The sequence below is a fragment of the Lepidochelys kempii genome, chromosome 23 (genome assembly GCF_965140265.1).
Source record: "Lepidochelys kempii isolate rLepKem1 chromosome 23, rLepKem1.hap2, whole genome shotgun sequence".
Taxonomy (NCBI): domain Eukaryota; kingdom Metazoa; phylum Chordata; order Testudines; family Cheloniidae; genus Lepidochelys; species Lepidochelys kempii.
Genome location: NC_133278.1, coordinates 8,873,396 through 8,900,655, shown reverse-complemented (window position 1 = coordinate 8,900,655; position 27,260 = coordinate 8,873,396). Strand labels below are relative to the sequence as shown.

At 53.3% G+C, this 27,260-nt stretch overlaps 1 protein-coding gene across 2 annotated transcripts in view; it reads left to right on the top strand.

The window, feature by feature from the left end:
- The first annotated feature begins 10,124 nt into the window (after window positions 1-10,124).
- LOC140902092 (scavenger receptor cysteine-rich domain-containing protein DMBT1-like) overlaps window positions 10,125-27,260 on the top strand; it is a 92,086-nt gene continuing 74,950 nt past the window's right edge. For both annotated transcript variants that reach the window (XM_073321783.1, XM_073321782.1), the window contains exons 1-6: window positions 10,125-10,353; window positions 14,183-14,209; window positions 16,420-16,749; window positions 17,373-17,702; window positions 21,119-21,448; window positions 25,632-25,961. In XM_073321783.1, coding sequence (XP_073177884.1) covers window positions 10,233-10,353; window positions 14,183-14,209; window positions 16,420-16,749; window positions 17,373-17,702; window positions 21,119-21,448; window positions 25,632-25,961 — 1,468 coding nt within the window. In that variant the 5' untranslated portion in view covers window positions 10,125-10,232. The remainder of the gene's footprint in view (window positions 10,354-14,182; window positions 14,210-16,419; window positions 16,750-17,372; window positions 17,703-21,118; window positions 21,449-25,631; window positions 25,962-27,260) is intronic.

Genomic DNA, 27,260 nt, shown 5'->3' with positions numbered 1-27,260 from the left:
TCCTCTAAGTGCTTCAGAATTGATTCCTTGAGGACCTGCTCCATGATTTTTCCAGGGACTGAGGTGAGGCTGACTGGCCTGTAGTTTCCAGGATCCTCCTTCTTCTCTTTTTTAAAGATGGGCACTACATTAGCCTTTTTCCAGTCGTCCAGGACTTCCCCGGATCGCCATGAGTTTTCAAAGATAATGGCCAATGGCTCTGCAATCACATCCGCTAACTCCTTTAGCACTCTCGGATGCAGCGCATCTGGCCCCATGGACTTGTGCTCATCCAGCTTTTCTAAATAGTCCCGAACCATTTCTTTCTCCACAGAGGGCTGGTCATCTCCTCCCCATGCTGTGCTGCCCAGTGCAGTAGTCTAGGAGCTGACCTTGTTCATGAAGACAGAGGCAAAAAAAGCATTGAGTACATTAGCTTTTTCCACATCCTCTGTCACTAGGTTGCCTCCCTCATTCAGTAAGGGGCCCACACTTTCCTTGACTTTCTTCTTGTTGCTAACATACCTGAAGAAACCCTTCTTGTTACTCTTAACATCTCTTGCTAGCTGCAACTCCAGGTGTGATTTGGCCTTCCTGATTTCACTCCTGCATGCCCGAGCAATATTTTTATAATCTTCCCTGGTCATTTGTCCAATCTTCCACTTCTTGTAAGCTTCTTTTTTGTGCTTAAGATCAGCAAGGATTTCACTGTTAAGCCAAAGCTGGTCGCCTGCCATATTTACTATTCTTTCTACACATCGGGATGGTTTGTCCCTGTAACCTCAATAAGGATTCTTTAAAATACAGCCAGCTCTCCTGGACTCCTTTCCCCCTCAAGTTATTCTCCCAGGGGACCCTGCCCATCAGTTCCCGGAGGGAGTCAAAATCTGCTTTTCTGAAGTCCAGGGTCCGTATTCTGCTGCTCTCCTTTCTTCTCTGTGTCAGGATCCTGAACTCGACCATCTCATGGTCACTGCCTCCCAGATTCTCATCCGCTTTAGCTTCCCCTACTAATTCTTCCTGGTTTGTGAGCAGCAGGTCAAGAAGAGCTCTGCCCCTAGTTGGTTCCTCCAGCACTTGCACCAGGAAATTGTCCCCTACATTTTCCAAAAACTTCCTGGATTGTCTGTGCACCGCTGTATTGCTCTCCCAGCAGGGTGATTGAAGTCTCCCATGAGAACAAGGGCCTGCGATCTAGTAAGTTCCGTGAGTTGCTGGAAGAAAGCCTCATTCACCTCATCCCCCTGGTCTGGTGGTCTATAGCGGATTCCCACCACAACATCACCCTTGTTGCTCACACTTCTAAACTTAATCCAGAGACACTCAGGTTTTTCTGCAGTTTCATACTTGAGATCTGAGAAGTCATACTGCTCCCTTACATACAGTGCAACTCCCCCACCTTTTCTGCCCTGCCTGTCCTTCCTGAACAGCTTATATCCATCCATGACAGTACTCCAGTCATGTGAGTTATCCCACCAAGTCTCTGTTATTCCAATCATACCATAATTCCTTGACTGTGCCAGGACTTCCAGTTCTCCCTGCTTGTTTCCCAGGCTTCTTGCATTTGTATATAGGCACTTGAGATAACTCACTGATCGTCCCTCTTTCTCAGTATGAGGCAGGAGCCCTGTCCTCTTGCGCGCTCCTGCTCGTGCTTCCTCCCCGTATCCCACTTCCCCACTTACCTCAGGGCTTTGGTCTCCTTCCCCCGGTGAATCTAGTTTAAAGCCCTCTTCACTAGGTTAGCCAGCCTGCTTGCGAAGATCCTCTTCCCTCTCTTCGTTAGGTGGAGCCCGTCTCTGCCTAGCACTCCTCCTTCTTGGAACACCATCCCATGGTCAAAGAATCCAAAGCCTTCTCTCCGACACCACCTGCGTAGCCATTCATTGACTTCCACTATTCGACAGTCTCTACCCAGGCCTTTTCCTTCCATGGGGATGAGAAGGCTAGAAATTTTTAAAATTGAAAAAAGACTCCCCTTTTGTCTGTGTGTTGCTGTTCTCCCAGGGAGAGGTGGACAGGGCAGCAGCTATGCTGTAAGAAGCTTGGGCCAGGCATGAAAAAATCATACCTAGAAACTACTCCTTTAAAACCCCAGACAGGTAAATAGATCAGGAAATGTCTAGATAGACACAATTAGGTTTATCCCTTTGATTTTGTTATGGCTTGTGGATTCCTCTGTGCTAACCCCAGGTGCTTTTGTTTTGCTTGTAACCTTTAAGATGGACCTTAGGAAAGCTATTCTTGGTGCTTAATCCTTGTAGTTGCTCTTTTAAAATTTAGCAATAGCCTGAGTTCCCGTGTGTATTTTCTTTCTTTTTTCATTAATAAAATTTACCCTTTTTAAGAACAGAATTGGATTCTTTTGTGCATATATTGTTTAATTAGCTGGTTGCAACAGCTGATTTCCTTCCCGCCCCCCCCCGGTCATCTTTTCCCAGGAGGGGGTGTGAAAGGGCTTGAGGGTACCTGACAGGAAGGAATTCCCAAGTGCACCTTCCTGGGCTCCCAAAGGGGTTCTGCACTTGGGTGGTGGCAACATCCAATAGTCCAAGGTCGGAGAAAAGCTGTAACCCTGGGAGTTTAATACTAACCTGGAGTGGCCAGTATTAATTTTTAGAATCCTTGCCAGAGTGGGGAATTAGCCTTGACAGAGCTTTAAAAAGGGAGACTTTTGAGGACCAAACTGGCAGAGCAGACCTCTGGGATTCCCTGGGAAAAGGTTGATAGCTTCTACTTCGCTCCAGAGACTCTGTCTTTGTTGCTGAGCTTCAGTCACTGGGATGTCCAGGCCGGCATGTCAGTGAGGGCACCTGGCCATCAGCACTGGACAATCAAGGACCCCAGCCTCGTGCACATGAGATCCTGCCCTGTCTTCCCTTCCCTCCTGTGCTCCTTTCCACCCTCGCTATCTTCCTCCCATCCTCCCCCTCCCTCTCTGCTCTTTTCCTGAGTCATTTTGCAAGAGTCACGCTCCTAGATTGCAAGGTCAGCAGGGACTCTTGTGACCATCCAGTCTGACCTTTGTTCAATATCTTCATAAATGATCTGGAGGATGGTGTGGATTGCACTCTCAGCAAATTTGCGGATGATACTAAACTGGGAGGAGTGGTAGATACGCTGGAGGGGAGGGATAGGATACAGAATGACCTAGACAAATTGGAGGATTGGGCCAAAAGAAATCTGATGAGGTTCAATAAGGATAAGTGCAGGGTCCTGCACTTAGGACGGAAGAACCCAATGCACAGCTACAGACTAGGGACCGAATGGCTAGGCAGCAGTTCTGCGGAAAAGGACCTAGGGGTGACAGTGGACGAGAAGCTGGATATGAGTCAGCAGTGTGCCCTTGTTGCCAAGAAGGCCAATGGCATTTTGGGATGTATAAGTAGGGGCATAGCGAGCAGATCGAGGGACGTGATCGTTCCTCTCTATTCGACATTGGTGAGGCCTCATCTGGAGTACTGTGTCCAGTTTTGGGCCCCACACTACAAGAAGGATGTGGATAAATTGGAGAGAGTCCAGCGAAGGGCAACAAAAATGATTAGGGGTCTGGAACACATGACTTATGAGGAGAGGCTGAGGGAGCTGGGATTGTTTAGCCTGCAGAAGAGAAGAATGAGGGGGGATTTGATAGCTGCTTTCAACTACCTGAAAGGGGGTTCCAAAGAGGATGGCTCTAGACTGTTCTCAATGGTAGCAGATGACAGAACAAGGAGTAATGGTCTCAAGTTGCAGTGGGGGAGGTTTAGATTGGATATTAGGAAAAACTTTTTCACTAAGAGGGTGGTGAAACACTGGAATGCGTTACCTAGGGAGGTGGTAGAATCTCCTTCCTTAGAGGTTTTTAAGGTCAGGCTTGACAAAGCCCTGGCTGGGATGATTTAACTGGGAATTGGTCCTGCTTCAAGCAGGGGGTTGGACTAGATGACCTTCTGGGGTCCCTTCCAACCCTGATATTCTATGATTCTATGATTCTATGATGCTGCATAGCACAGGCCAGAGACCCTCCCCCGGCAAGCCCTGCATCTAACACCTAGCTTGTGGCTGGGCTGGAGCATGTCATAAAAAGGCATCCAAGATTATCCAGTCCCCTTCAGGTAGCCCCCTCCCGACCTCCTTGCATGGCCCTTCCTCAGCCTCCTCCCCCCAAGAACCCTCCATCACCTGCATGACCCCAAACTGATACTGCCCATTCTTGGCGTGAATGACCCCAAACAGCCAGTTCCATCCCCCCAGCTCCCAAACAGCCAATTACATTCTGGACACACCCACAGCTTTGGGAATGGGCGGGGCAGGATGCACGCTATGAATGGGGGGCGCTAAGCAGAGCTGGGCAGCATGGGGCTGAGCCCCTCCCCTTTGTGCAGGACAGAGCGGCTGGGCCTTGCTTCCCGGGCCAGCTCCATTTTCTTCTCTGTGGACACAGGCTCCGGCTCTGTCCCACTCCAGTTAGCGCCTCCCATTGGCGGATGCAGCCCAGCCACTATCACTACTGGGAGTGGGGGGATGCCCAGAAAGGGGCTGGCTCCCAGCTCCAAACACTCAGGCTGTGGGGAGGCGTAACTCGAGCGGGGGTTGCAGGGGAGCCAGAGCCTGTGTCAATGGGGCAGCGGAGCCTGGGGAGCCCTATGAGGCAGCAGCTTTGCTACCAGCCTGCACCCACAGCGACCCAGCTTAGGGTTCCCAAGTATTTCCCTGGCTCTGCGACCCCCCCGGCATGATTCCACCCCACACTGTGATCTCTGAGCAGCATGGCTTTGGCTGGGGTCACCGGGCCTGGCACAGAGGAGGAGAAAAGGCACTTAGTGCAGGGCTGGCCAGGCAAACCATCCAGGCTTGGTGTCACAGGGAGGGGGAGTGACACACCAGAACGGCTCCCCCAGGGCTGGGGGATTTACCACCACAAGGAACCTGTCAGTCAGGATGGGGTGGGGGGGTTACAGCCTGGCCCAGCCCCCTCTGGCAGTCACCAGTCTGCTCTTCCGCAGCCCAGCCACACGGCCCCACCTGCTTCCAAGCCAGCAGGGTCTGGGCTGAGTGTCCTCATTGTTCCTGGCTCTGGGTCTATAGGGCGCATGCCTGGCCCAGATCCCTTGGCTGAGCCCTTCCTTGTGGGATGAGGGTGTGATGAGCTGGGTCACAGAGACCCCTTTGGGACTGTCGCCTGACGTGCTGAGTCTACCTCTGAGCCTGTTTTTCCTGCCAGCTTGGGACTCCAGAAGCCTGTCTTGTTGAGCCAGACACGCTAGCCTGCTGAAAACACGGACCCAGGTCTGAGCCACGTCCCCCATAGCTGCAGGCTTTAACTAAAAACCATTTAGGAGGTACTCCTGTCTCCAACACCCAGATACCCAGTTCCCAATGGGATCCAAACCCGAAATAAATCTGTTTTACTCTGTATAAAGCTTATACAGGGTAAACTCATAAATTGTCCGCCCTCTATAACACTGATAGAGAGATACGCACAGCTGTTTGCTTCCCCAGGTATTAATTGCTTACTCTGGGTTAATTAATAAACAAAAATGATTTTATTAAATATAAAAAGTAGGATTTAAGTGGTTTCAAGTAATAACAGACAGAACAAAGTAAGTTACCAAGCAAAATAAAACAAAACATGCAAGTCAAGCCTAATACATTAAGAAACTGATTACAGATGAAATCTCATCCTCAGAGATGTTCCAATAAGCTTCTTTCACAGACTGGACTCCTTCCTCATCTGGGCCCAATCCTTTTCAGACCAACATTGTAATTTATGGCCTGGTTCCAGCAATCACTCACACCCCCATAGTTACAGTCCTTTGTTCCAGTTTTTTTCAGGCATCCCATTAAGGTGGAAGGGCCATCTCTTGAGCCAGTTGAAGACAAAATGGAGAGGCTTCCAGGGCCTTTTATATTCTCTCTTGTGGGCGGAAACCCCTTTGTTCTACTGTGCAAAGTCACAGCAACAAGATGGAGTTTGTAGCCACCTGGGCAAATCACATGTCCATGAATGATTCAGCTTTTTGCAGGCTGATGCCATTGTTTACATGTTAGTTTGAACGTTCCCAGGAAAGATCAGGTGTGGATTGGTGTCTCCCAAAGTCCATTGTCAGTTAAGTGTTTCTTGATTGGGCACTTACTGAGAATAGTCCTCTCTTAAGAAGCTGACTAAATGCTTCACTGAGGCTACTTAAAAAGAAAAGGAGAACTTGTGGCACCTTAGAGACTAACCAATTTATTAGAGCATAAGCTTTCGTGAGCTACAGCTCACTTCTTCAGATGCATATCGTGGAAACTGCAGCAGGCTTTATATATACACAGAGAATATGAAACAATACCTATTCCCACCCCACTGTCCTGCTGGTAATAGCTTAGTTTAGCTATGGTAATAAGCTATTACCAGCAGGACAGTGGGGTGGGAATAGGTATTGTTTCATATTCTCTGTGTATATATAAAGCCTGCTGCAGTTTCCACGATATGCATCTGAAGAAGTGAGCTGTAGCTCACGAAAGCTTATGCTCTAATAAATTGGTTAGTCTCTAAGGTGCCACAAGTCCTCCTTTTCTTTTTGCGAATACAGACTAACACGGCTGTTACTCTGAAACCTGAGGCTACTTAGAATCAAGCATAATGAGATATAAGTACATAGCCAATATTCATAACTTCAAATACAAAAATGATACACACATACAGATAGCATAATCATAACCAGCAAACTACAACCTTTCCATAGACATCACACTTGGCCTCCTCTGTACAAGACCTGATGCAACCATAGGACAATGATCTATATGGTCACGGGTTTCAGAGTAGCAGCCGTGTTAGTCTGTATTCGCAAAAAGATCGGGAGTACTTGTGGCACCTTAGAGACTAACCAATTCATTTGAGCATAAGCTTTCGTGAGCTCGGATGCATTCAGTTCATGTCACAGTTCATGTCAATAATGTCACAGTGGGACTCTGCAGTCCAGCCCCCCCCCAGGCCCTCCCTCAGAGCTCCTGACACCCAGAGCTGGAGGCACTCTGCCTTCTAATGTAACCCAGTCGGGGACAGCGTAGGTGGCAAGCCAGGAGCATGGGCCTAGCAAAGGGATTTCCTAACTTCAGTTATTTCACTCTTCCAAAGCACTAGAGAGTTACAGACGCCTGCTGATGTCTGATCTCACCCTATCCGTGAGTCTAAGGTCTGGCCCAGCTGGGCTGAATCCCTCCAGCCTTCTTCTCCAGCCCAGCCTCCCTGCTTGTGGCAATGGACAATCCCTGACCCTCACAGAGAAACCCTCTTAAATGCAGCCTCTGTCCTTTCTGCCCCATGCTCCATTAGAATGCTTGTCCCATCTCCCCGCTGGACTCCTGTGTAGAGCCCACTGCTCCGCTGTGCTGGTAGCTGAGAGACCTTCAGAGTTGGTGGCCCTAGGGTTGCAAACTTCATGGCTTCTCTGAGATTGTCCTTCAAGGAAGAGTCAAGCCCCTTTCCTAGGCAGGGCAGCTGATGGCCATACACCACCAGGGCCTTGCTAGGGCGTGGTCAGACCAGAGCTCAGCTCGTAACACCAAGTGGAGACCCTATTTGACCATGGAGGCAACAAGACAGAACAGATTGACCCTGATGTTTCCCACTGTGCCACAGGCCTCACTAAATGCCCCACTCTACCTCCAACAGCAGCTACTGGGCTGGATGCAGGAGTCACTGGGCGCAATTGTCTGGCCTGGGAGTGGTAGGGCCCAGACTGGGGGATAGGAGCAGTTCCTGCTGGCCTCTACGTCGAGGGATCTGTGCCCTGCACATGCCAGCGGTTCAGGAAGTGCTGGTACCTCACCAAAGGGAGGAGAGAGGCCGGGATGAACTTTCCCCCGATGTGAATCGTGGGCAGCCCCGTTGCAGGCAGGGAGCTGAATCATTGATACTGGGGTGCATCTGGTCCATGGGGAAGGAGCTGGCCAATCCCGAGTGCAGAGAAGGGAGAGGCTCCAGCCATCACCACCAGAGGCAGTGTGACGGGGAGGAGAGTCCTGCCTGCAGGCACAGGTCAATCTCCGGTCCCCCTTCTCCAAAAGCGATACCTAGGGTTTGCAGGGATTACTGAGCGGCTCTGGGGCTGGAGAGGGTGGCTGTGCTGACTGCACTGATGGGATTAATGCTGTGGGTCCCAGTCCAGCCAGGCATAGCCCTGACTCCCTGTGTCACCTCTGGGTTATAGCTCTTCCTTCTTCTGCAGACCCTGTGTCTCTCTGTCCCCACTGGGGCTCAGGACAGCCTGATTCAGCAGTTGCTGCAGCTGCCCCCACCTGACCCCCAGCTTAGACACAGGAGCCAGCTGGTTTGCAGGGACTGAGGGTGCTGAGGCTTCCAGCACCTCCCTGTGGATTCACAGGGACTGGGACCAGCTCAGTACTTCTGAACCTGGTGACTCCAGGGGGGGACCAGGCCAGAGAGGGGAAGGGGGGTTATTTATATTGTTTCAAATGCTTTGGGATGGGTTAACCCTATTTAATTCCGATGCTGAATGTACATTGGGGAGAAAAGACCTGTCAGTTAAAGATGCTGAACCCTCTTCCCTGCAATGACAGCCTGAGCTCTCGAGTCCATGCTCTCTCTGACAGCTCTCACTTATCCCCCTCTGGGAGCTCTCACCCAGCCCTGGGAGATTCCCAAGGGCTCCTCCCACATGGCCGAGGGAAGCAGCACGGCCACTCATGGGGGCTGTAAACAAACTCCAGCTGGAATAATCCTTTTATGCGGCCACTGCACTTTGGGATCTTTACATGGGACAGAGGAGCTGCCAGAGCAGAGCAGACCAGGGTCCCACCCAGCCCAGGCGCCTCTCTGTTGCTGGGCAGAACCAGCTGCGTCAGAGGAAGCTGCAGGAAGCTAAGCCAGAGGGAAGAACCTGCCCCTGGGGGACTCTAGGGTTGCCAGGTGTCCGGTTTTCAACCAGAACACCCAGTCAAAAATGGACCCTGACGGCTCCAGTCAGCAGCACTGACTGGGCCTTTAGAAGTCCGGTTGGCAGTGCAGCAGGATAAGGCAGGCCCCCTGCCTGCCATGGCTCCGTGTGGCTCTCAGACACAGTGGCATGTCCCCCCTCCAGCTCCTACACATAGGGGCAGCCAGGGGGCTCCACATGCAGCCCCCGCCACAAGCATCGGCTCAGCAGCTCCCATTGGCTGGGAACCACAGCCAATCGGAGCTGCGGGGGTGGCACCTGCAGACAGAGCAGCACATAGAGCCACCCCGAGCGCCTTCAGAGGCTAGCCAGAGACTGAGTCGCGTGACGCTCAATCTGCAAGGAGGCCACGTCCTTTTGGGATTTGCCGAGATGACAACATGGGAAGGTGGCTTGGGCGTAAGCTCAGGTGTGAATGGACCTGCTCTAGGTACACTGGGGGGGGTCCCCACGGGGTGAGGCCAGTGCAGTGATGTCCCATCCCTGGGCAGAGAAGGGCTGTGTCTACTCCACAACCGCAGCAGGGCCACAGCCCGGCGCTGCGGCTACGTCGCTGTGGTGTCGTGATGCAGACGCTGCAGCACTGGAAGGGGCTTTGCCGTCACCGTAGTTAATCCACCCTCCAAGCGGCAGTAGCCAGGCTGATGGGAGAATTCTTCATTCCACCTTCTGGTGTCTGCACTAGGGCTTAGGTTGGCTTAATCCCGTCTCCAGGGGTCCGAATTTTTCACACCCCTGAGCAATGTAGCTGGGTTGACCTAAGCTTTAGGTGTAGATCAGGCCAAGCCTCAGCCTCCTTCATCTGGAGTAAGAGCATCCACACAGCCCTCAGCATCGCTTTAACTGCATGGAATGATCTTCACACACTCAGTCCAACCCGTGCGCCCGTCCCGTGTCCACCAGGCCTCCATGGATCAGTTCTGCTGACTCCTGGTGAACCAGCTCTGGGAACAGTCCCTGCACCCCATGTGTCCCAGAACCAGCTGTTCCAAGAGGGGCTTGTTTGCTCAGCATGTTCCAGGAACACGTATTTCACAATCCAATGATATAAATAAAGCCACAGCGCAGAGCACAAGGATCACTTCTCCTCTGTGGACTCAGTTGCGCACACCCACTGGGTCACTGCAGGGGGGCGTGGAGGGAGGGGTCTCTGCAGTGACAGGCCTGTCACATCCCCTGTCCCCTTGGATCCCTGCCCCCTTGGGTGCCTGCCCCATCTCCCCAGCCCCCCAGCCTGTGACTGTCACACAGACCTCAGCCTGTCTCTCTCACAAGGACGATTGCCTGCCCTAACGCCTGGCCACGCTGCCCCACAAGGACTGTGCGATGAACATGGGGTTTCCCGAGTGCCTCCTGCTCCCAGATGGGCACCCCTTTGGCAGGAGCTCAGCTGCCTGTGCTGGAGCCGGGAACACAAAGGTCCCCATCCTCCTGGCCTGGTTTTGGGGTGAGTGACCTTTTCCCTTTGCTCTGGCTTTGAATAGCCCTGGGGGCAACCTGTGATTCTCCAGCCCCACCCATCAGCTACAGCTGTCCTGGGAGCCAGAAATCCTGGGGTCTATTCTGCCTTGGGAAGGGGAGTGGGGTCTAGTGATTTGAGCAGGGAGTGGAACCAGGATCTATCTAGCTGCGTGTCCGATTTTACAATACAATTAGTTTAACTTTTGTTAAATGTTAAAAGAGTAAAAAGAAACTCACATGTCTCTGAGTCCTGGAGGTGTTTCTCAGCCGCCCTGGGCTGGTCTCTTTAGGAACATGGGACACAGGGCTGGAAGGGCATGTTATATAATCCCAGTCACACACTTATCAAGCGCCATCTTCACGTGAGTTAGCACGTTCTCCCCTCACCCATTAGGAGGCTGTTCCTGAACCTTCTTCTCATTTCCAGCCTAAAGTAACTCCTGGCCAGTTCATGGTTCTCTGGCAGTGGGGAGCACAGGCCACTAGTTGCATGGAGGTGGGAGATTACCTGCAGCCTCCCCCCACCCCTCCCTGGGACAGGGACTGGGCCGTGAGGCTGCACCTGACCCTGACACAGTGCAAGGGCCAGGCTGGCCTCAGAAACACCCTGGGCCCTGCCCCCCTGCGCCAGGTGCGGGTGAGCAGGCTCGGGCCGGCAGCAGGATCCAAGTGCAGAGGGACTTAGTGTGGGGGTATCCAGGTAGGGGTAAGAGAGTTCTCTGTGGGGCAATCTGGGTGTGGGTGGCTCAGTGGGAGATCTGGATGCACAGATGCTCACTGGGGGGTTGCAGGGGCAATGGGATTCTGCAGGGGATCCAGGTGAAGGTGTTTGGGGCTCAGCAGGGGGGTCTAGGTACAGGGCAGGTGGGGTTCATTTAGGTGGGGGTGGTACAGATGCAGGGGAGGTGGGGCTTGTCAGGGTGAAGTTTCGATGGGCCTGCTTAACGGGGGAGCCCCAGCTTCTGCCAAGGGGATGCCACACGCTGGGCTCCAGCTTCCCCCCACTTCCCCCATTCCCTTCTCTTCCCCATCCCATGCCCCTTCCCCACTGCTCCATCTCCTCCCCTCCGCCTCTTCCCCCAGCCCCCACTTCCCCCATCCCATACCCCTTCCCCACCGCTCCATCTCCTCCCCTCCCCTCCGCCTCTTCCCCCAGCCCCCACTTCCCCCATCCCATGCCCCTTCCCCACCGCTCCATCTCCTCCCCTCCCCTCCGCCTCTTCCCCCCAGCTCCCACTTCCCCCATCCCATGCCCCTTCCCCACCGCTCCATCTCCTCCCCTCCCCACTGCCTCTTTCCCCCAGCCCCCACTTCCCCCATCCCATGCCCCTTCCCCACCGCTCCATCTCCTCCCCTCCCCACTGCCTCTTTCCCCCAGCCCCCACTTCCCCCATCCCATGCCCCTTCCCCACTGCTCCATCTCCTCCCCTCCCCACTGCCTCTTTCCCCCAGCTCCCACTTCCCCCATCCCATGCCCCTTCCCCACCGCTCCATCTCCTCCCCTCCCCTCCTCCTCTTCCCCCAGCCCCCACTTCCCCCATCCCATACCCCTTCCCCACCGCTCCATCTCCTCCCCTCCCCTCCGCCTCTTCCCCCAGCTCCCACTTCCCCCATCCCATACCCCTTCCCCACCGCTCCATCTCCTCCCCTCCCCACTGCCTCTTTCCCCCAGCTCCCACTTCCCCCATCCCATGCCCCTTCCCCACCGCTCCATCTCCTCCCCTCCCCACTGCCTCTTTCCCCCAGCTCCCACTTCCCCCATCCCATGCCCCTTCCCCACCGCTCCATCTCCTCCCCTCCCCACTGCCTCTTCCCCCAGCCCCCACTTCCCCCATCCCATACCCCTTCCCCACCGCTCCATCTCCTCCCCTCCCCTCCGCCTCTTCCCCCCAGCTCCCACTTCCCCCATCCCATGCCCCTTCCCCACCGCTCCATCTCCTCCCCTCCCCACTGCCTCTTCCCCCAGCCCCCACTTCCCCCATCCCATGCCCCTTCCCCACCGCTCCATCTCCTCCCCTCCCCACTGCCTCTTTCCCCCAGCTCCCACTTCCCCCATCCCATGCCCCTTCCCCACCGCTCCATCTTCTCCCCAGGCCGGGGCAAGGTCACTCTATAACCTGCCGCCGGGTGAGTGCCGATGGCGCCTGACCCCTGCTGCTGCCCCCGGGACACGTAGCCCAGAGGAGGGGGTTGAGGGGGGAGGGGTGGAGAGGGGCGGGGGCGGGGCAGCTTTCCTGGCCTGCCAGGGGATCAGGCTGCCTGGGGCCCCTTCTGACTCCAGGCATCGCCCCCTAGCGGCTGTGCGGGTGTCACACCGCTCTGCTCTCCGCTCCACGGCCACGGCAGGGGCGGCGCGTTGTGTGGGCCGCTGGTGAATCACAGAATATCAGGGTTGGAAGGGACCTCAGGAGGTGTCTAGTCCAACCCTCTGCTCAAAGCAGGACCGATCCCCAGTTTCTGCCCCAGATCCCTAAATGGCCCCCTCAAGGATCGAACTCACAACCCTGGGTTTAGCAGGCCAATGCTCAAACCACTGAGCTGTCCCTCCCCCCGGCAATGTTTGGGCCGGGTCTCTCCCCCGGCCCCACCTGCCCCCCCCCGCACCTCCCCCGAGTGTCCCGCGGCCCCCACTTGCTGCCCCCACTTGCTGCCCCGGAGCCTGCAGCTCACAGGGACTCTGCTCTGCGGGCTCCCTGCATCAACTGCTGCCGCAGGGTCCTAGTGCCCCCGTCACTGATGGCGGGACAGGCTGCCGTTACCCAGCCCTTCCACCCTAGCCTTGAGCCTCTCCAATGTCCCAAACCCCTCAACGCCAGCCCCAGACAGAGCCCTCATCCCCCTGCACCCTAATCCTCTGCCCCAGCCCTGAGCCCCTCCCAAACCCCTCATCCCCAGCCCCAGCCCTCATCCCCCCGCACCCTAATCCTCTGCCCCAGCCCTGAGCCCCTCCCACACCCCAAACCCCTCATCCCCAGCCCCACAGCCCTCACCCCTGAACCTCCTCCTATCCCCAAACTCCCTCCCAGAGCCTGCACCTCCTCCCCCTTCCCACACACCCCCTCCATCCCCCAAACGCTGTCCTAGAGCCTGAACCCCCTCCCTCTGCACCCCTCCACCCCCAAACGCCATCCCGGAGCCTACACCCAGCACCCAAACTCCATCCCAGAGCCTGCACCCCAGACCCCCTCCCACAACCAAACTCCCTCCCAGAGCCTGCACCCCTCCTGCACCCTAATCCCCAGGCCAGGGCCTGCACCCCAGACCTCCTCCCCCCACCCAAACTCCCTCCCAGAGCCTTAGGCAGGTGGAGGGTGGAGTTTGGGGGGCGGGTTCTGGGCACCACCAAAATTTCTACAAACCTGCCACTCCAGTGGGCCTGCACACTCAAGGTCGGGGCGGGAAGCCAGGTGTGGGGGTCCTTCAGCGATGCAGGCAGTGTGAAAGCAGGTGGCTTGGTTTGGAAAGTGTGGTGCAGTATCACTGGTTCTGATGTCACTAACCACGTCTTGTCTTTTGCCGGCTACTTAGGGCTCTTCTGCACTTGAAACATTACAGTGGCAGCTCTGCAGCTAAAGCATTTCTGGGTCGACGCTACCGACGCCGACCGGAGGGGCAGGAGGGGCAACCCACCGCCCCGAGAGGCAGTAGCTAGGTCACTGAAATACAACGTGCCTCTGAGTCTTTTCTCTCAGTGCATCAGGAGATGGCAAGGGAGAGCTCACTCAGGCCGCAGCTTACATCAGCCTTGTTTGGAGATCCCCAAGGTGTCCAGCCATGGAGACAGAGACTTATCTCATCTCTTTGCTTTCTTTCAGTTTCCATGACAGGATTCCCCATGGCAGGTAAATACAAACATAGGCAGAGGGTGCGGGGTCTGTCCGTATGTGTGGGGTGCATGCTGCAGTGTGCAGCTATCTCATAAATTGGGGCGAGGAAGGGCAGAGTTAAGGTTATTTAATCTAGTCATTCAAGTGTAGAACTGGAATCTGGGTTCAAATCCTGCCTCCTCCAGACTCACCCCATGGTCTCAGCCCATCTCTTCCTCGCTACATGCCTCAGTTTCCCCTCCAGTGAATTGTTAACAAGGTGCACTGTGTGGCAGAGTGAGCAAGGCGCAGGGGGCATCCTGGCTGTTGGGTACCTGTGGAAATGCCACAGCAATTCAGCATCTCAAGGGCTCACCCTTGCCCAGTAAGACCGATTGAAATTTGGGCTCTGGCAGCGGCTGGCTGAGCTGCATCAGTCTGGGGTGACCCCAGATTTATCCTGAGGTATGATCTGCCCCAACAGATATTTTTGCCTTTAATTATTGCTAGAGCAGTTTCAGCTCAGCCCTGGCTGTGGCTGGTGAATGGCCTCACCCCTGCAAAGGGCAAATGGAGGTGCTGTGTACTGACACTGGGGTGCCATGATGCTAGCTGGGGCCTGTGAGAGGTGGGGGTGGGGTACCAGGAGCTGGGCTGCCGTAGTGCTGTCACCACAGGAGGGTGCTCTGTCTGGAAGGCCCTGTCTGTCTGGATGCTGTGGAATATAGAGGAGCTGAGTCAGCCCCAGTCAGGGCCAGTGGAGGCTTTGGGGGAGCAGAACTACAGCCCTTCGGAGCTGCTGCTGTTGGCTCTGGTCAGGCAGGGGCATCAGGGCGCAGACGGGGAGGGAGCCCAGGCAGGGGCAAAGGGCAGTTCAGTCTCCTGACCAGTTACGCCCTTTGCCCCTCAGCTGGGAGCCGCTCGGACTGAGGGCTGGGCTGGGCTGCACACACCTGTCCTGTCATGGAGGGGAATTAACCCCAGCAGCTCATTTCACATTTTGGGCATCAGAGAGCTGCAATGGCTGCAACTTCCACTCACTACCAGCTTGGACCCACGACCCCAGGTGTGAAAACCCAGTGCCCGTTCCCCCCACACCAGCCACTGCCCTTGCCTGAGTTGGGGCCAAACAGGAACCGGTGCCCTCCAGGGGCAAAGCTCCAGGTCTCCTTCCCCCAATGTTTTGCTCAGCTCTTCCCCCTCGTACAGACTGTACTGCAGCCAGCCAGCCCCTGGGGGGAAAGACCCTGTGTCCCATCCTCCATCCCACGAGTCAGCCATTCCGGCATGCCTGGGGCTGGATCAGCCTGGGGCTGGATCAGAGCTGGTGACCTCCAGAGAGGAACCCCCCAGTGTCCCATTCTCAGCCCCCCTGAGCCAGCCAGTCTGCCACACTGGAACTATCAGAGGCTTGTTCACCTGCACATCTACCAATGTGATATATGCCATCATGTGCCAGCAATGCCCCTCTGCCATGTACATTGGTCAAACTGGACAGTCTCTACGTAAAAGAATAAATGGACACAAATCAGACGTCAAGAATTATAACATTCAAAAACCAGTCGGAGAACACTTAAATCTCTTTGGTCACTCGATTACAGACCTAAGAGTGGCAATTCTTCAACAAAAAACCTTCAGAAACAGACTCCAGTGAGAGACTGCTGAATTGGAATTAATTTGCAAACTGGATACAATTAACTTAGGCTTGAATAAAGACTGGGAGTGGATGCGTCATTACACACTTAGGGCCTGCGCTGCAGGGAGCAGTACGTCTGCCTCAGTGAGAGACCCTTCCCGTCACTGATTGCTCTGATCCCCCTGGCCCATGACAGCACAATGGGGCGCTGGGTAACCGTAGATCCAATTTGTGGGATTTGGGGGTGAATGGAGCCTGCAGCCGCTCAGAGGCAGTAGAAACCTGGGATCCCTTTATGAAGAGTGGGGCTCCTTCCCCCATCACTCCGGGTGGTTTCCATCTCAGCTAATTACCCCCACTGCTATGACTGGAGACAGGGTTCTTCCTCACTCCCTCTCCTACATAGCCCATGAGTTTCTGTGCCTGGTCTCTCAGCAGTCCTGTCCCACTCCAGAGGTGGCTGAATGTCAGTGGTGGGGAATGAAGCCCTGACAGGCAGTTGCAGAGGTGGTTCACAGCTGTCAGTGGGAGGTGCTACTTTCCCCAGGGTCACTAGTGATCAGATGCACAGCAACTTACTTGAGTGTTTATTCCCTTGGGGTGTTTGCAGACTCAGACATTTCAGAGCAGACTCAGCTCCGACTCGTGAATGGCCCGAGTCGCTGCGCTGGGAGAGTCGAGGTGTTTCACAACCAACAGTGGGGAACCGTGTGTGATGACAGCTGGGATTTAACTGAGGCCAGAGTCGTGTGCTGGCAGCTGGGCTGTGGGACGGCGTTATCAGCCCCAGGCAGGTCTCAATTTGGGCGAGGCTCTGATCCCATCTGGCTGGATAACGTTCACTGCACAGGGACAGAAGCTGCCCTCTCCGAATGCAGGGCTCGGCCTTGGGGAATCCATAACTGTCACCACGGAGAAGATGCCAGTGTTGTGTGCTCAGGTAACTCTCATCCATCACGGTGGGTGTTGTGGGGAGCGGGATGGGGGCTCAGTAGGGGGCGCTCTTCCCTCACAGTCAGTGCTGAGCCCCGTGTCCCAGCACAGCACTTAGGGCCTGCACTGCAGGGAGCAGTACGTGCGCCTCAGTGAGAGACCCTCCCTGTCGCTGATCACTCTGATCCCCTGCCCCATGACAGCACAATGGGGCGCTGGGTAACCATAGATCCCATTTGTGGGATTTGGGGTCGAATGGAGCCTCCAGGCACTCAGGGGCAGTAGAAACCCTGGGTCCCTTTATAAAGTGTGGGGCTCCTACCCCCATCATAGTGATTTCAATCTCAGCTAATTACCCCTCAATCTGTAACATCTCCCACTGGTGTGACTGGAGACAGGGTTCTTCCTCACTCCCTCTCCTATATAGCCCATGAGTTTTCATGGCCTGTCTCTCAGCTGCCCGTTCCCACCCCAGAGGTGGCTGTGTATTAGTAGGGCAGAATGAGCCCCTGCCAGGCAATTGGTATGTGTAGAGACTGATCAGATCCGAGGCGCTACGTTCCCCAATGTCACTAGTGATCAGAGGCAAAGGAATCTCCCTGAGTGTTTATTCCCTTGGTGCATTTGCAGATTCAGCCATTCCAGAGCAGGCTCCAATCCGACTGGTTGATGGTTCTAGTCGCTGTGCTGGGAGAGTCGAGGTGTTTCACAACCTGCAGTGGGGAACCGTGTGTGATGACAACTGGGACATAACAGATGCCGGAGTCGTGTGCAGGCAGCTGGGCTGTGGGACGGCGTTATCAGCCCCTGGAAGAGCTCAGTTTGGGAGAGGTTCTGACACCATCTGGCTGGCTGAGGTTAACTGCACAGGGACAGAAGCTGCCCTCTCCGAATGCAGGGCTAAGTCTTGGGGAGACCATAACTGTCACCACGGAGAAGATGCCAGTGTTGTGTGCTCAGGTAACCCTCCTTTGTCATGCCCCTGTAAGTGCTGCGAGAAGCAGTTCGGGGACTCACTGGGGCGCTCTCCCCTCACAGTGAGTTCTGACCCTGATGCAAAATGCTGGGCTGGGGCTCAGCGGAGGCTGCTTTCCCTGCAGACTCCTGCGTTACCACAAAGCCCAGGTCGTGTCTAAGGGCCTTGCTGCAGGGGGCAGTTTGGGGATGACAGGAGGGGGCTGCTCTCTCTCTGAGTCAGTGCTGACCCCAATGCCCCAGCATGGTGCTAGGGCACCGTGCTGCAGGCTGAGGTGTATACATCGCTGTGAGTGTCCCTCTGCCATGTCTGCTCACTCTGATCCCCCCACCCAACTCCAGCCCTATGGGCGCTCTGTGACCAGTGAGTTCTCGTCAGACTCACTTGCTGTCTTATTCTTATGAGATGAGAGGTTTGGTTGCTTCAGGGCATAGCCCTGATGTGCCCTGCTTAGACATCTGCCATTTTTGTATGTAGTTTAGTTGCAGCCATGTCGGTCCCAGGATACAAGAGAGACAAGGTGGGTGAGGAAATGTCTTTTATTGGACCAGTTTTTCTTGGTGAGAGAGACAAGCTCTCAAGCTTACATAGAGCCCAGACCCAAAGAAGAGCTCTGCGTGAGCTCCAAAGCTTGTTTCTCTCACCAACTGAAGCTGGTTCAATGAAAGATATTGCCTCACCCACCGTGTCTCCCTAGATTTCTGTAAGGCATTCGACTTAACACTGCACAAGAACGATGCAAAATCAATGTGTCACCCGTTAAACTGATTAAAAATTGGACAACTTACTGGTCTCAAAACATAATTGGGAATGGAGAATCATCATCGGGAAATGTGTTTTGACTGGGGCCCTGCGGGATCACTGCTTGGCTTTACGCTACTTGTCATTTTTATCAATGAACTGGAAGAAAACATAAAAACATCAGTCAGAAAGTTTGCAGATAACACGAAAATTGGGAGACTAGTAAATAGAGAACAGGACAGGTCACTGACACATAGGGATCTGAATCGCTAGGTAAGCTGGGTACAAGGAAACAAGATTCCTTTTAATATGACCAATGTAAAATTATACATCTAGGAACACAGAACGCGGGCTGTACTTACAGGAGTGGGGACTCTGTCTGGGAAGCAGTGACCCTGAGAAAGATTTGTGGGTGGGGGGTGGATAATCAGAAGAAGAGGAGCTCCCAGAGTGATACTGTGACCAGAAGGACTAATGCAATCCTGGGATGCGTACACAGGGGAATCTTGAGTAGCTGTAGAGAGGTTATTTTACCTCTGTAGTTGGTGCGAACGCTGCGGGAATCCTGTTTCCAGTATGATGGGATCCCCGGGGTGCAGCCTGGGACTGTGGGACCGTTGTGCCCCCTTAACTTTCTCCAGCCTGGTTTGTCTCACACAATGCTTTGCTAGTGACAAGCAGCAAACCCCTCCAGGCACTGTAATCACTCAGCACAACCGCATGTGGAGCCCCCACACCCAGCTAGATTGCATGAATGCTCCTAGAGACATTAATGAATCACACTGAGAAAGGCACCAGCCAAATCCCCCCAGCTACCACCCTTGTACCTCAGGAATATACCGTCTTGTACTGCTCAAGATGAAGAGTGCAAATTTATTAATTGGTTCACTACTTCATCAATGGAAAGTGGATATACACCAGCCTTTGTAAATCTTAGGAGATTTACCAAACACTTCAGGCAAATTTAGTGGTAAAGATAAATAGTTAAACAAATTTATTGATGACAAAAGATATATTTTAATTGATTATAAGTGATAGGCAAAAAATCAGAGTTCATTACCAAAATAAAATAAAATATAAGCACGCAGCCTAAACTCTCAACCCTATTAGACTGGGCAACAACTAGACTAAGCAGTTTTTCTCACTCCACTGGATATTGCAGTTCTTAGTACACAGATATCGCCCTTGAAACCTGGGCCAGTCTTCTCTGTTGGAGTCTTCAGTCTTCTGAGTGTCCTTGTTGCTTGCAGCATAGGTGGGGCGGGGGAGGAGGAGAAAAGGCCAAGCATGGGCCCGCTGTGTTCTGTTTTATACACTTAGTCCCATGTGCTTGGAGAACACAAGTCCAGGCAAGTCTGGTCCCCAGTCAAGGTTGAGCAATTTCCCAGGTGTGGTCTTATGCAGCTGAGTCACTGAATTGTAACTCCCTTGCTGGACAATGGCTGTTGATGGTTGTTGGACATCCACCTGCGCATTTGTTAGCTCTTTTGTCATTGTCTCTGGTGAGCTAGTATCTGGGTGCTTCCCAAACCCACAGCATATTTTAGTGAAAACTATACAACTCAATTCTTATAATATTATATGCATTAATGATACACATATTTAGATGGAACAATGGCTTTCAGCAGATCATAACCTTTCCCATGATACCTCACGTGGCATGCTTTATATGCAATATCACAATTATATGTAAATGAGGAATATGGGGGTTACAGGGCGCTCCCACAAGGTATAGAATATCACATCCAGTTCTGGTTCCCACAATTCAAGAAGGATGCTGATAAATTTAAGAAGGTTCAGAGAAGAGCCATGAGAATGATCAAAGGATTAGAAAACCTGCCTTGTGGTGACAGACGCAACGAGCTCAGTCTGTTTAGTTTAACAAAGAGAAGGTAAAGGGGTCACTTGATCACAGTCTATAATTACCATCATGGGGAACAGAAATGTGATAATAGAGGACTCTTCAATCTTACAGGAAAGTGTTTCATAAGATCCGAAGGCTGGAAGTTGAAGAGAGACACATTTAGATTACAAATAAAGTGCAAATTTGTAATGATGAGGATTATTGACTGTTGGAACTGTTTACCAATGGCTGTGGGGGATCCTCCCTCACTGGCAATCTTTAAATGAGGATTGGATGTTTCTGAAAGATCTGCCCTAGGAATTACTCTGGGGCAGGTCTCTGGCCTGTGCTACACAGGAGGTCAGACTAGGTGGTCAGAGGGGGCACTTTGGGCCTTGGGAGTCTATGAATCCCACTGATCAGATTCAGTGCCAGATGGAGCCTGCAGCCATTCACAAGGAGTAGGGACCCTGGGTCACTTTGTTAAGCATCAGGCTCCTAACCCCATTGCCCCGGCCAATTAGCATCTTAACTGATGAGCTATGAACCTTTAATATTTGGCACCATGGTGACTGTATGCAGAATTCTTCCCCATGTCCTGCCTAAATGACTGGGCCAGATTTCCCTCGCCTGTTTCTCAGCTGCACCCTTGTGGCGGCTGCATATCTGTGGTGGAAGTGAGACCCACTGATAGGCGGTAGCTGTGTGTGGAGGCTGTTCAGACCCACCAGTGGGAGGCGCTACGTTCCGCAGCATCACTACTGATCAGATGCAAAGGAACCTCCCTGAGAGTTTATTCCATTGGCGTGTTTGCAGACTCTGGCATTTCAGAAGAGGCTCAGCTCCGACTAGTGAATGGCCCGAGTCGCTGCGCTGGGAGAGTCGAGGTGCTTCACAACCAACGGTGGGGAACTGTGTGTGATGACAGCTGGAACATAACTGATGCTGGAGTCGTGTGCAGGGAGCTGGGCTGTGGAATGGCATTATCAGCCCCAGGAGGGGCTCGATTTGGGCGAGGATCAGACCATATCTGGCTGGATGACGTCAACTGCGCAGGGACAGAAGCTGCCCTCACTGAATGCAGGGCTCGGCCTTGGGGAGACAATAACTGTAACCATGGAGAAGATGCTGGTGCTGTGTGCTCAGGTAACTCTCATCTAGCACCGTGCATGTGGCAGGGAGGAGCGTGGGAAGCTCATTACAGGGCATTGTCCCCTCACAACCGTTACTAACCCCAGCATGGTGCTTGGGGCCTGTGCTTCAGGGAGCTATATGGCGGTTCCAATAGGGGGTGCTCTCCTCTCACACGCTGTGCTGACCCTAATTCCCCTGAGCGGTTCTATAGGCCTGTGCTGCAGGGAGCAGGGTGGAGGCTCAGTAGGGGGCGCTCTCTCCTTGAAGTCCGTGCTGGCACCAGTACCCTAGTGCAGTGTCAAGGGGCCTGTGCTGCAGATAGGGGGATGGGGTGTCAGTAGGGGGTGCTTTCCCCTTGCAGTTGTGCTGACACCAATGCCCCAGTGTGGTGCCATGGGCCCCTGGCATGAGGAAACCTTGTCTGTGCCCGCTGGGGGGAAGCTCCCCGACTCTCCTGGCTACAGAACACAAGCTGTGCCCTTTAGGCCTCACGGGGTGGCTTCTTTCTGGGTTGTGAGAGGCACACTCCAGCCCCCAGCCCTCCGAGCATCCCCCTGCAGCACCCAGCCCCTGTTCCGCCCAGTCACAGATCCGCTGCTCCCAAAGGAACAGGGCCTCCAGCTGACCAGCTCCAGCTCCCATCTCTGCCCCAAACAATACACAGCCCTAGATCCCTTCATAGGCACACCAAGGACAAGTGATTTCACAGAGTGTAGAGTTTCGAGGAGTAGCAAGGAGAAGGGTTGGAAAGAAATGGTTCCATGGCCAATAAAATCAAACCACCTTGACTAGTGCCTAGACTCACTGAACGAGATTCTTTTCTGTCTGGTAGAGCAACACTCACCCCACAGTCCTTCCGGGGTTTTACTCCAGGCTTGGCTGTGATCTCCTGTTCCTGAGACAAACACTGTCAGCCACCTCCTGGGTGAAAGGCAGCTCTTGTCCCCTCTCCTCTTTCTTTGTAGGTACAGACCATTGTCTCTTCCCAGAGGAGGTCTCTCTTTGGAGACTTGTGCTGAGGGTCCTTGGTCTTTGCAAATTCTCAGGCCCCCACTGGGCCCAGACAGTGCATATAGCCTGTCTCCATGGCTGTGCTTTGTTCTATGTGCTGATTGGCTCAGCCAAAGGGATTGCCATGGTGCAGGTGACAAGCTTCACTTCCACACTTCTGGAGCGTCATATTCCACATTTTACATCTCTCTTCAACTGTGTCCCATACAAAGATCTTGCCTCTATTAGGGAGACCAGCTGGCTGCTGGCTGTTGGTAGAGACCTCACATGCCACCTCTGGTGAGCTATTGTGCATATATCTCACCTAGGGGATCCCCGTAAAACTCTAGGCATCCCTCTGCTCTCTGCCAGTTGGTGTCTAGTTATCTCTGGGCCAGCGTCCACAATGGGGACCTGGGTATCTGCAGCTTCCACTGGTTGGATTTTGTGTCAATGGAGCCTGCAGCCATTTACTCAAACTAAAAATCCAGGGCCAATTTCTCAAGAGTTCGGTTCCTAATCACTTTATTCTGGCTAATTTCCATCTCAGGAAATAAGCCAAGAACCTGTAATTTTCCCAAGAGCTGAGATGTAGGACATGTGATTCTTCCTCACTTCCTGTCCTACACAGCATACATATTTCCTTGTCCTGTTTCTCAGCTGCCCTGTCCTGCCCCAGAAGTGGCTGCATGTCAGTGCAGGGAGTCTTCTTCTTTTGTGTATGTCACAAGTCGATATCTATGAAACCTTCTGCCAGTGGAGTTGGCAGCGACCAGGGCCGGGTTCAATATCTAGGGGTTCCTTTCCAGGAATATAACACAGGTCTGGTTTGAGCACCCACCCCAGTAACCGGGGACAATTACACACCACCCCCTAGGTGCTTCTACGAGGCAAAGCTTCCCCTCTTGTGAGCAGAGTCTTAGTGCAGAAAAGAAACTTTTTAAATAAAAGCAGGGAAGCCCAGCAGCATTAACTTTGGAAAATGCCGGAAACAGATAAAACCATGAGCAAAACACCTATCCCAGCTTATGCTGGGCAGTATCTTTTGCCTCAGGATCTTGAATCCAGCAACCCAAAGTTCCTTTAATGTGCCCCTCCCTTGTCCCTCCACTGACCCCTCTCACAGTGGTTGTCTTTGGTTAGTGAAGACCCAGAGTTCAGAGGTGCACCTGTGTGAGTTCAGCTCCCACCACGGGGGCGGGGAGGAGAGCGCCTGGCTCGCTCTCCTGTCTGGGTGCTTGCTCTGGTGGCAGCTGCCCTGCCAGCCACTCATCACTCTGCTCGCCCTCACCTCCTGCTGCCCCCGGCCTCTCTACTGTGACCTCTGCAGGTTGCTCTCTTGAGGCTCCCCCCAGCTCTTAGTGGAGAGACCTCAGTGCTGAAGCAGGCTGGGCAGAAACACTGTGTCACAGCAGATGATTTCTGCTCTAGTGATCACTTAATCCCAAAAGACTCCTAATGGAGCCTTAATTAGCTCTACCTTTGAAGAGTGGGGAGGGGCAGATTAAACTATGCCTAGACCTCTTACACAGAGCCCACACGCCTCAGCAGGAACACCCATCTCCACCCCGTCTCACTCTTGATAGGGGTCTGGTGTCTAAGCCCCCTGGTTAGTGGGTTTAGTTCAGTTTTGGGTGACCCCCTCAGTCAGGGCAGGCTAAGCCCAGTTCTGCTGCCCTTTTCTCAATCAGGATAACAACATTTCACTAGCCCTGCATTCAAATACACAGTGATTTGTAACCCAGCACCAGCCAACACAGCTCTGTCTGCTGGATATCTAGGCAGAGTGGGTGTGTGCATGTAAATACCGTCTGGTCCTGAAGCCTTTCCCCCTCCCCAGCTCATCACTAGCTGTCAGGGAAGAGGGTCATTCAGACCTTGCTTATGTAATGCTGACAGACCCTGGTCATCCGTGGACAGGATCAAACTGGGCCCTCTGGAGCTCAGTGCATGAGCCTCTATCACATGAGCTAAAAGCAAACTGGCTGTTAGCTAAGGCTGTAGAGCAGACTCATTAATTGCTCTCTCCTAAGTGGTCTCAGTGCCAGTAGATGGGATACAATACCACACCCAGGAGGTGTGTGGGTTACGCTTATCTCTAGCTTGTTCAGCCATCTGACTGTGCATCCTTAAAGTCCACTCTTCTGACGGGGCTCTCCTCCACCACGACCACGTGTGACTGTCTGTATTGCTGCCCCACAGGCAGACGGAGAATATCGGGCTAAGTCTCATTTCTGCATTGTAGCAATTCCTCAGGTCAGTCTAGTCAGGGCCCATTAAGCCTAGTCCAGGATCTGTATCCCAGGTTGCAAATAGGCAGATACAAGTTAGGGCTTCTGAAAATCCATGAGCAAGCCAGTCTCTCTATCCCAGAGTTGCTGCCCCTCTGTGAGTGCACAGTTGTCAGCCCAGCTCTGCCATCATTCATCTGAGACTGGTCCTGGACTGGCAGCACTACACCCCACTGCAGCAATGGTTGCCACAAAACGATGTTGCCAAGTCAGTCGTGGCAAGTCAGGAGGAATCGCAGGGGCAGGTGTTTGCTTCAGGAGGGGTCCGATCTGCTTGGAGGAAGTGTGCATTGCCTCTGCACGGGGCACAACCCTTGTCAGCCTGGAGCGCAGCAGATTCCTGGCAGCCGTCACTGCTTTCCAGGCGGTTCTCAGGGGGATGGACTCTGGGTGACATTTTCAGGAGCTATGGAGCCAACACATGTAAATTCGATGCTGATGTCAGGCTAAGGCAGCCACTAAGGACACCGGTGACTGTGTTCATCTCCCAATCACCAATATGCTTATGGCAGCGTCTATCCCCCAGCACTGCACAGTATCCTACTGGAGCGAATTCCAGCCCCAAGAGTGAGGGTGTAAATCTGCTCCCCAGGAGGTTCCCACCAGCTTCTACATCAAGGCAGTGCTGGGGGGAGGAGGGGATGATCTTTTTCATTAAGTGCTCTAGTGGGAGCAGTAGGTCAGACTGCAGTCCAGTCTGCCTAACTAGGTGAGAGCTGGCTGGGAGGGGAGTGGAAAAACTTCAACACTGCCCCAGTAATTAGCCTGGTCAGTGGTGGGGAGCCCTTGATAGGTAGTTGCTGTGTGCAGAGACTGGTCAGACCCGTCAGCAGAAGGCGCTACATTCCCCAGGGACATGAGAGATTAGACGTACAGGAGCCTCGCTGAGTGTTTATTCCCTTGGGTGATTGCAGAATCCGGCATCTCAGAAGTGGCTCAGCTCCGACTGGTGAACGGTTCGAGTCGCTGCGCTGGGAGAGTCGAGGTGTTTCATAACAAGAAGTGGGGAACCATCTGTGATGACAGCTGGGACCTACAGGATGCTGGAGTCGTGTGCAGGCAGCTGGGCTGTGGGACGGCGTTATCAGCCCCCGTCGGGGCTCACTTTGGGCAAGGATCTGAGCATATCTGGCTGGCTAATGTGAACTGCACAGGGTCAGAAGTTGCCCTCTCCGATTGCAGGGCTCAGCCTTGGGGAGACAGTAACTGTACCCACGGAGAAGATGCTGGCGTCGAGTGCTCAGGTAACCTTCATCCATCATGTCACTGTGGGTGGTGCAGGGATTGGGCTGGGAAACTTTCAGCACAGACCCAGCTCTCCTGAATCAGCGCTGACCCCAGTGCCCCAGCATGGTGCTAAGGGAGACAGTTCGGGGTCACAGTAAGTGTCGCTCTTCCCACGGTCTCGGTGCTGACCCCATTGTCCCCACACAGTTCTACATGCCTGCGCTGCAGGGAGCAGGATGGGGGCTCAGTAGGGGGCGCTCTCCCCTCGCAGTCAGTGCTGAGCCCAGTGCCGCAGCACAGCACTTAGGGCCTGCGCTGCAGGGAGCAGTACGTGCGCCTCTGTGAGAGACCCTCCTCGTCGCTGATCGCTGTGATTCCCCTGCCCCACTACAGCACGAATGGGGTGCTGGGTAACCATGGGTTCCATTTATGGGATTTGGGGTTGAATGAATCCTGTAGCCACTGAGGGATCCCTTTATGAAGTGTGGGGTTCCTACCACCATCACTCCGGGTGATTTCCATCTCAGCTAATTACTCCTGAACCTGTAATATGCCCCAATGATGTGGCTGGAGACAGGGTTCTTCCTCACTTCCTCTCCTACACAGCCCATGAATTTCTGTGCCCTGTCTCTCATCTACCCTGGTCCACCCCACAGGTGACTGCATGGTCGTGGTGGGGAGTAGGGCTGTCAAGTTATTATGAAAATCATAATTAATTGTGAGATTAAAAAATTAATCATGATTAAACATGCAATTAATCGCACCTTTACACAATAATAGCATACCCTCACTTTATATTAATTTTTTATTACAAATATTTGTACTGTAAAAAAGAAACAAAAGAAATAATATTTTCAATTCACCTCATACAAGTACTGTAGTGCAATCTCTTTATCAGGAAAGGAGAATGATTTACAAATAATAACTGCAATCAAAAATAAAACAATGTAAAATTGTAGATCCTACACATCCACTCAGTCCTATATCTCATTCAGCCAATTGTTCAGACAGACAAAAGTTTGTTTGTCAGACAAAGTTTGTTTACATTTGCAGGAGATAATGCTCCTTGCTTCTTGTTTTCAATGTTACCTGAAAATGAGAACAGGCATTCATGCACATGGCACTATTGTACCCAGGGTTACAAAATATTTACGTGCCAGATGTGCTAAAAATTCATATGTCCCTTCATACTTCGACCACCATTCTAGAGGACATGTGTCCATGCTGATGATGGGTTCTGCTCGATAACGATCCAAAGCAGTGCAGACCTACAAAAGTTCATTTTCATCATCTGAGTCAGATGCCACCAGGAGAAG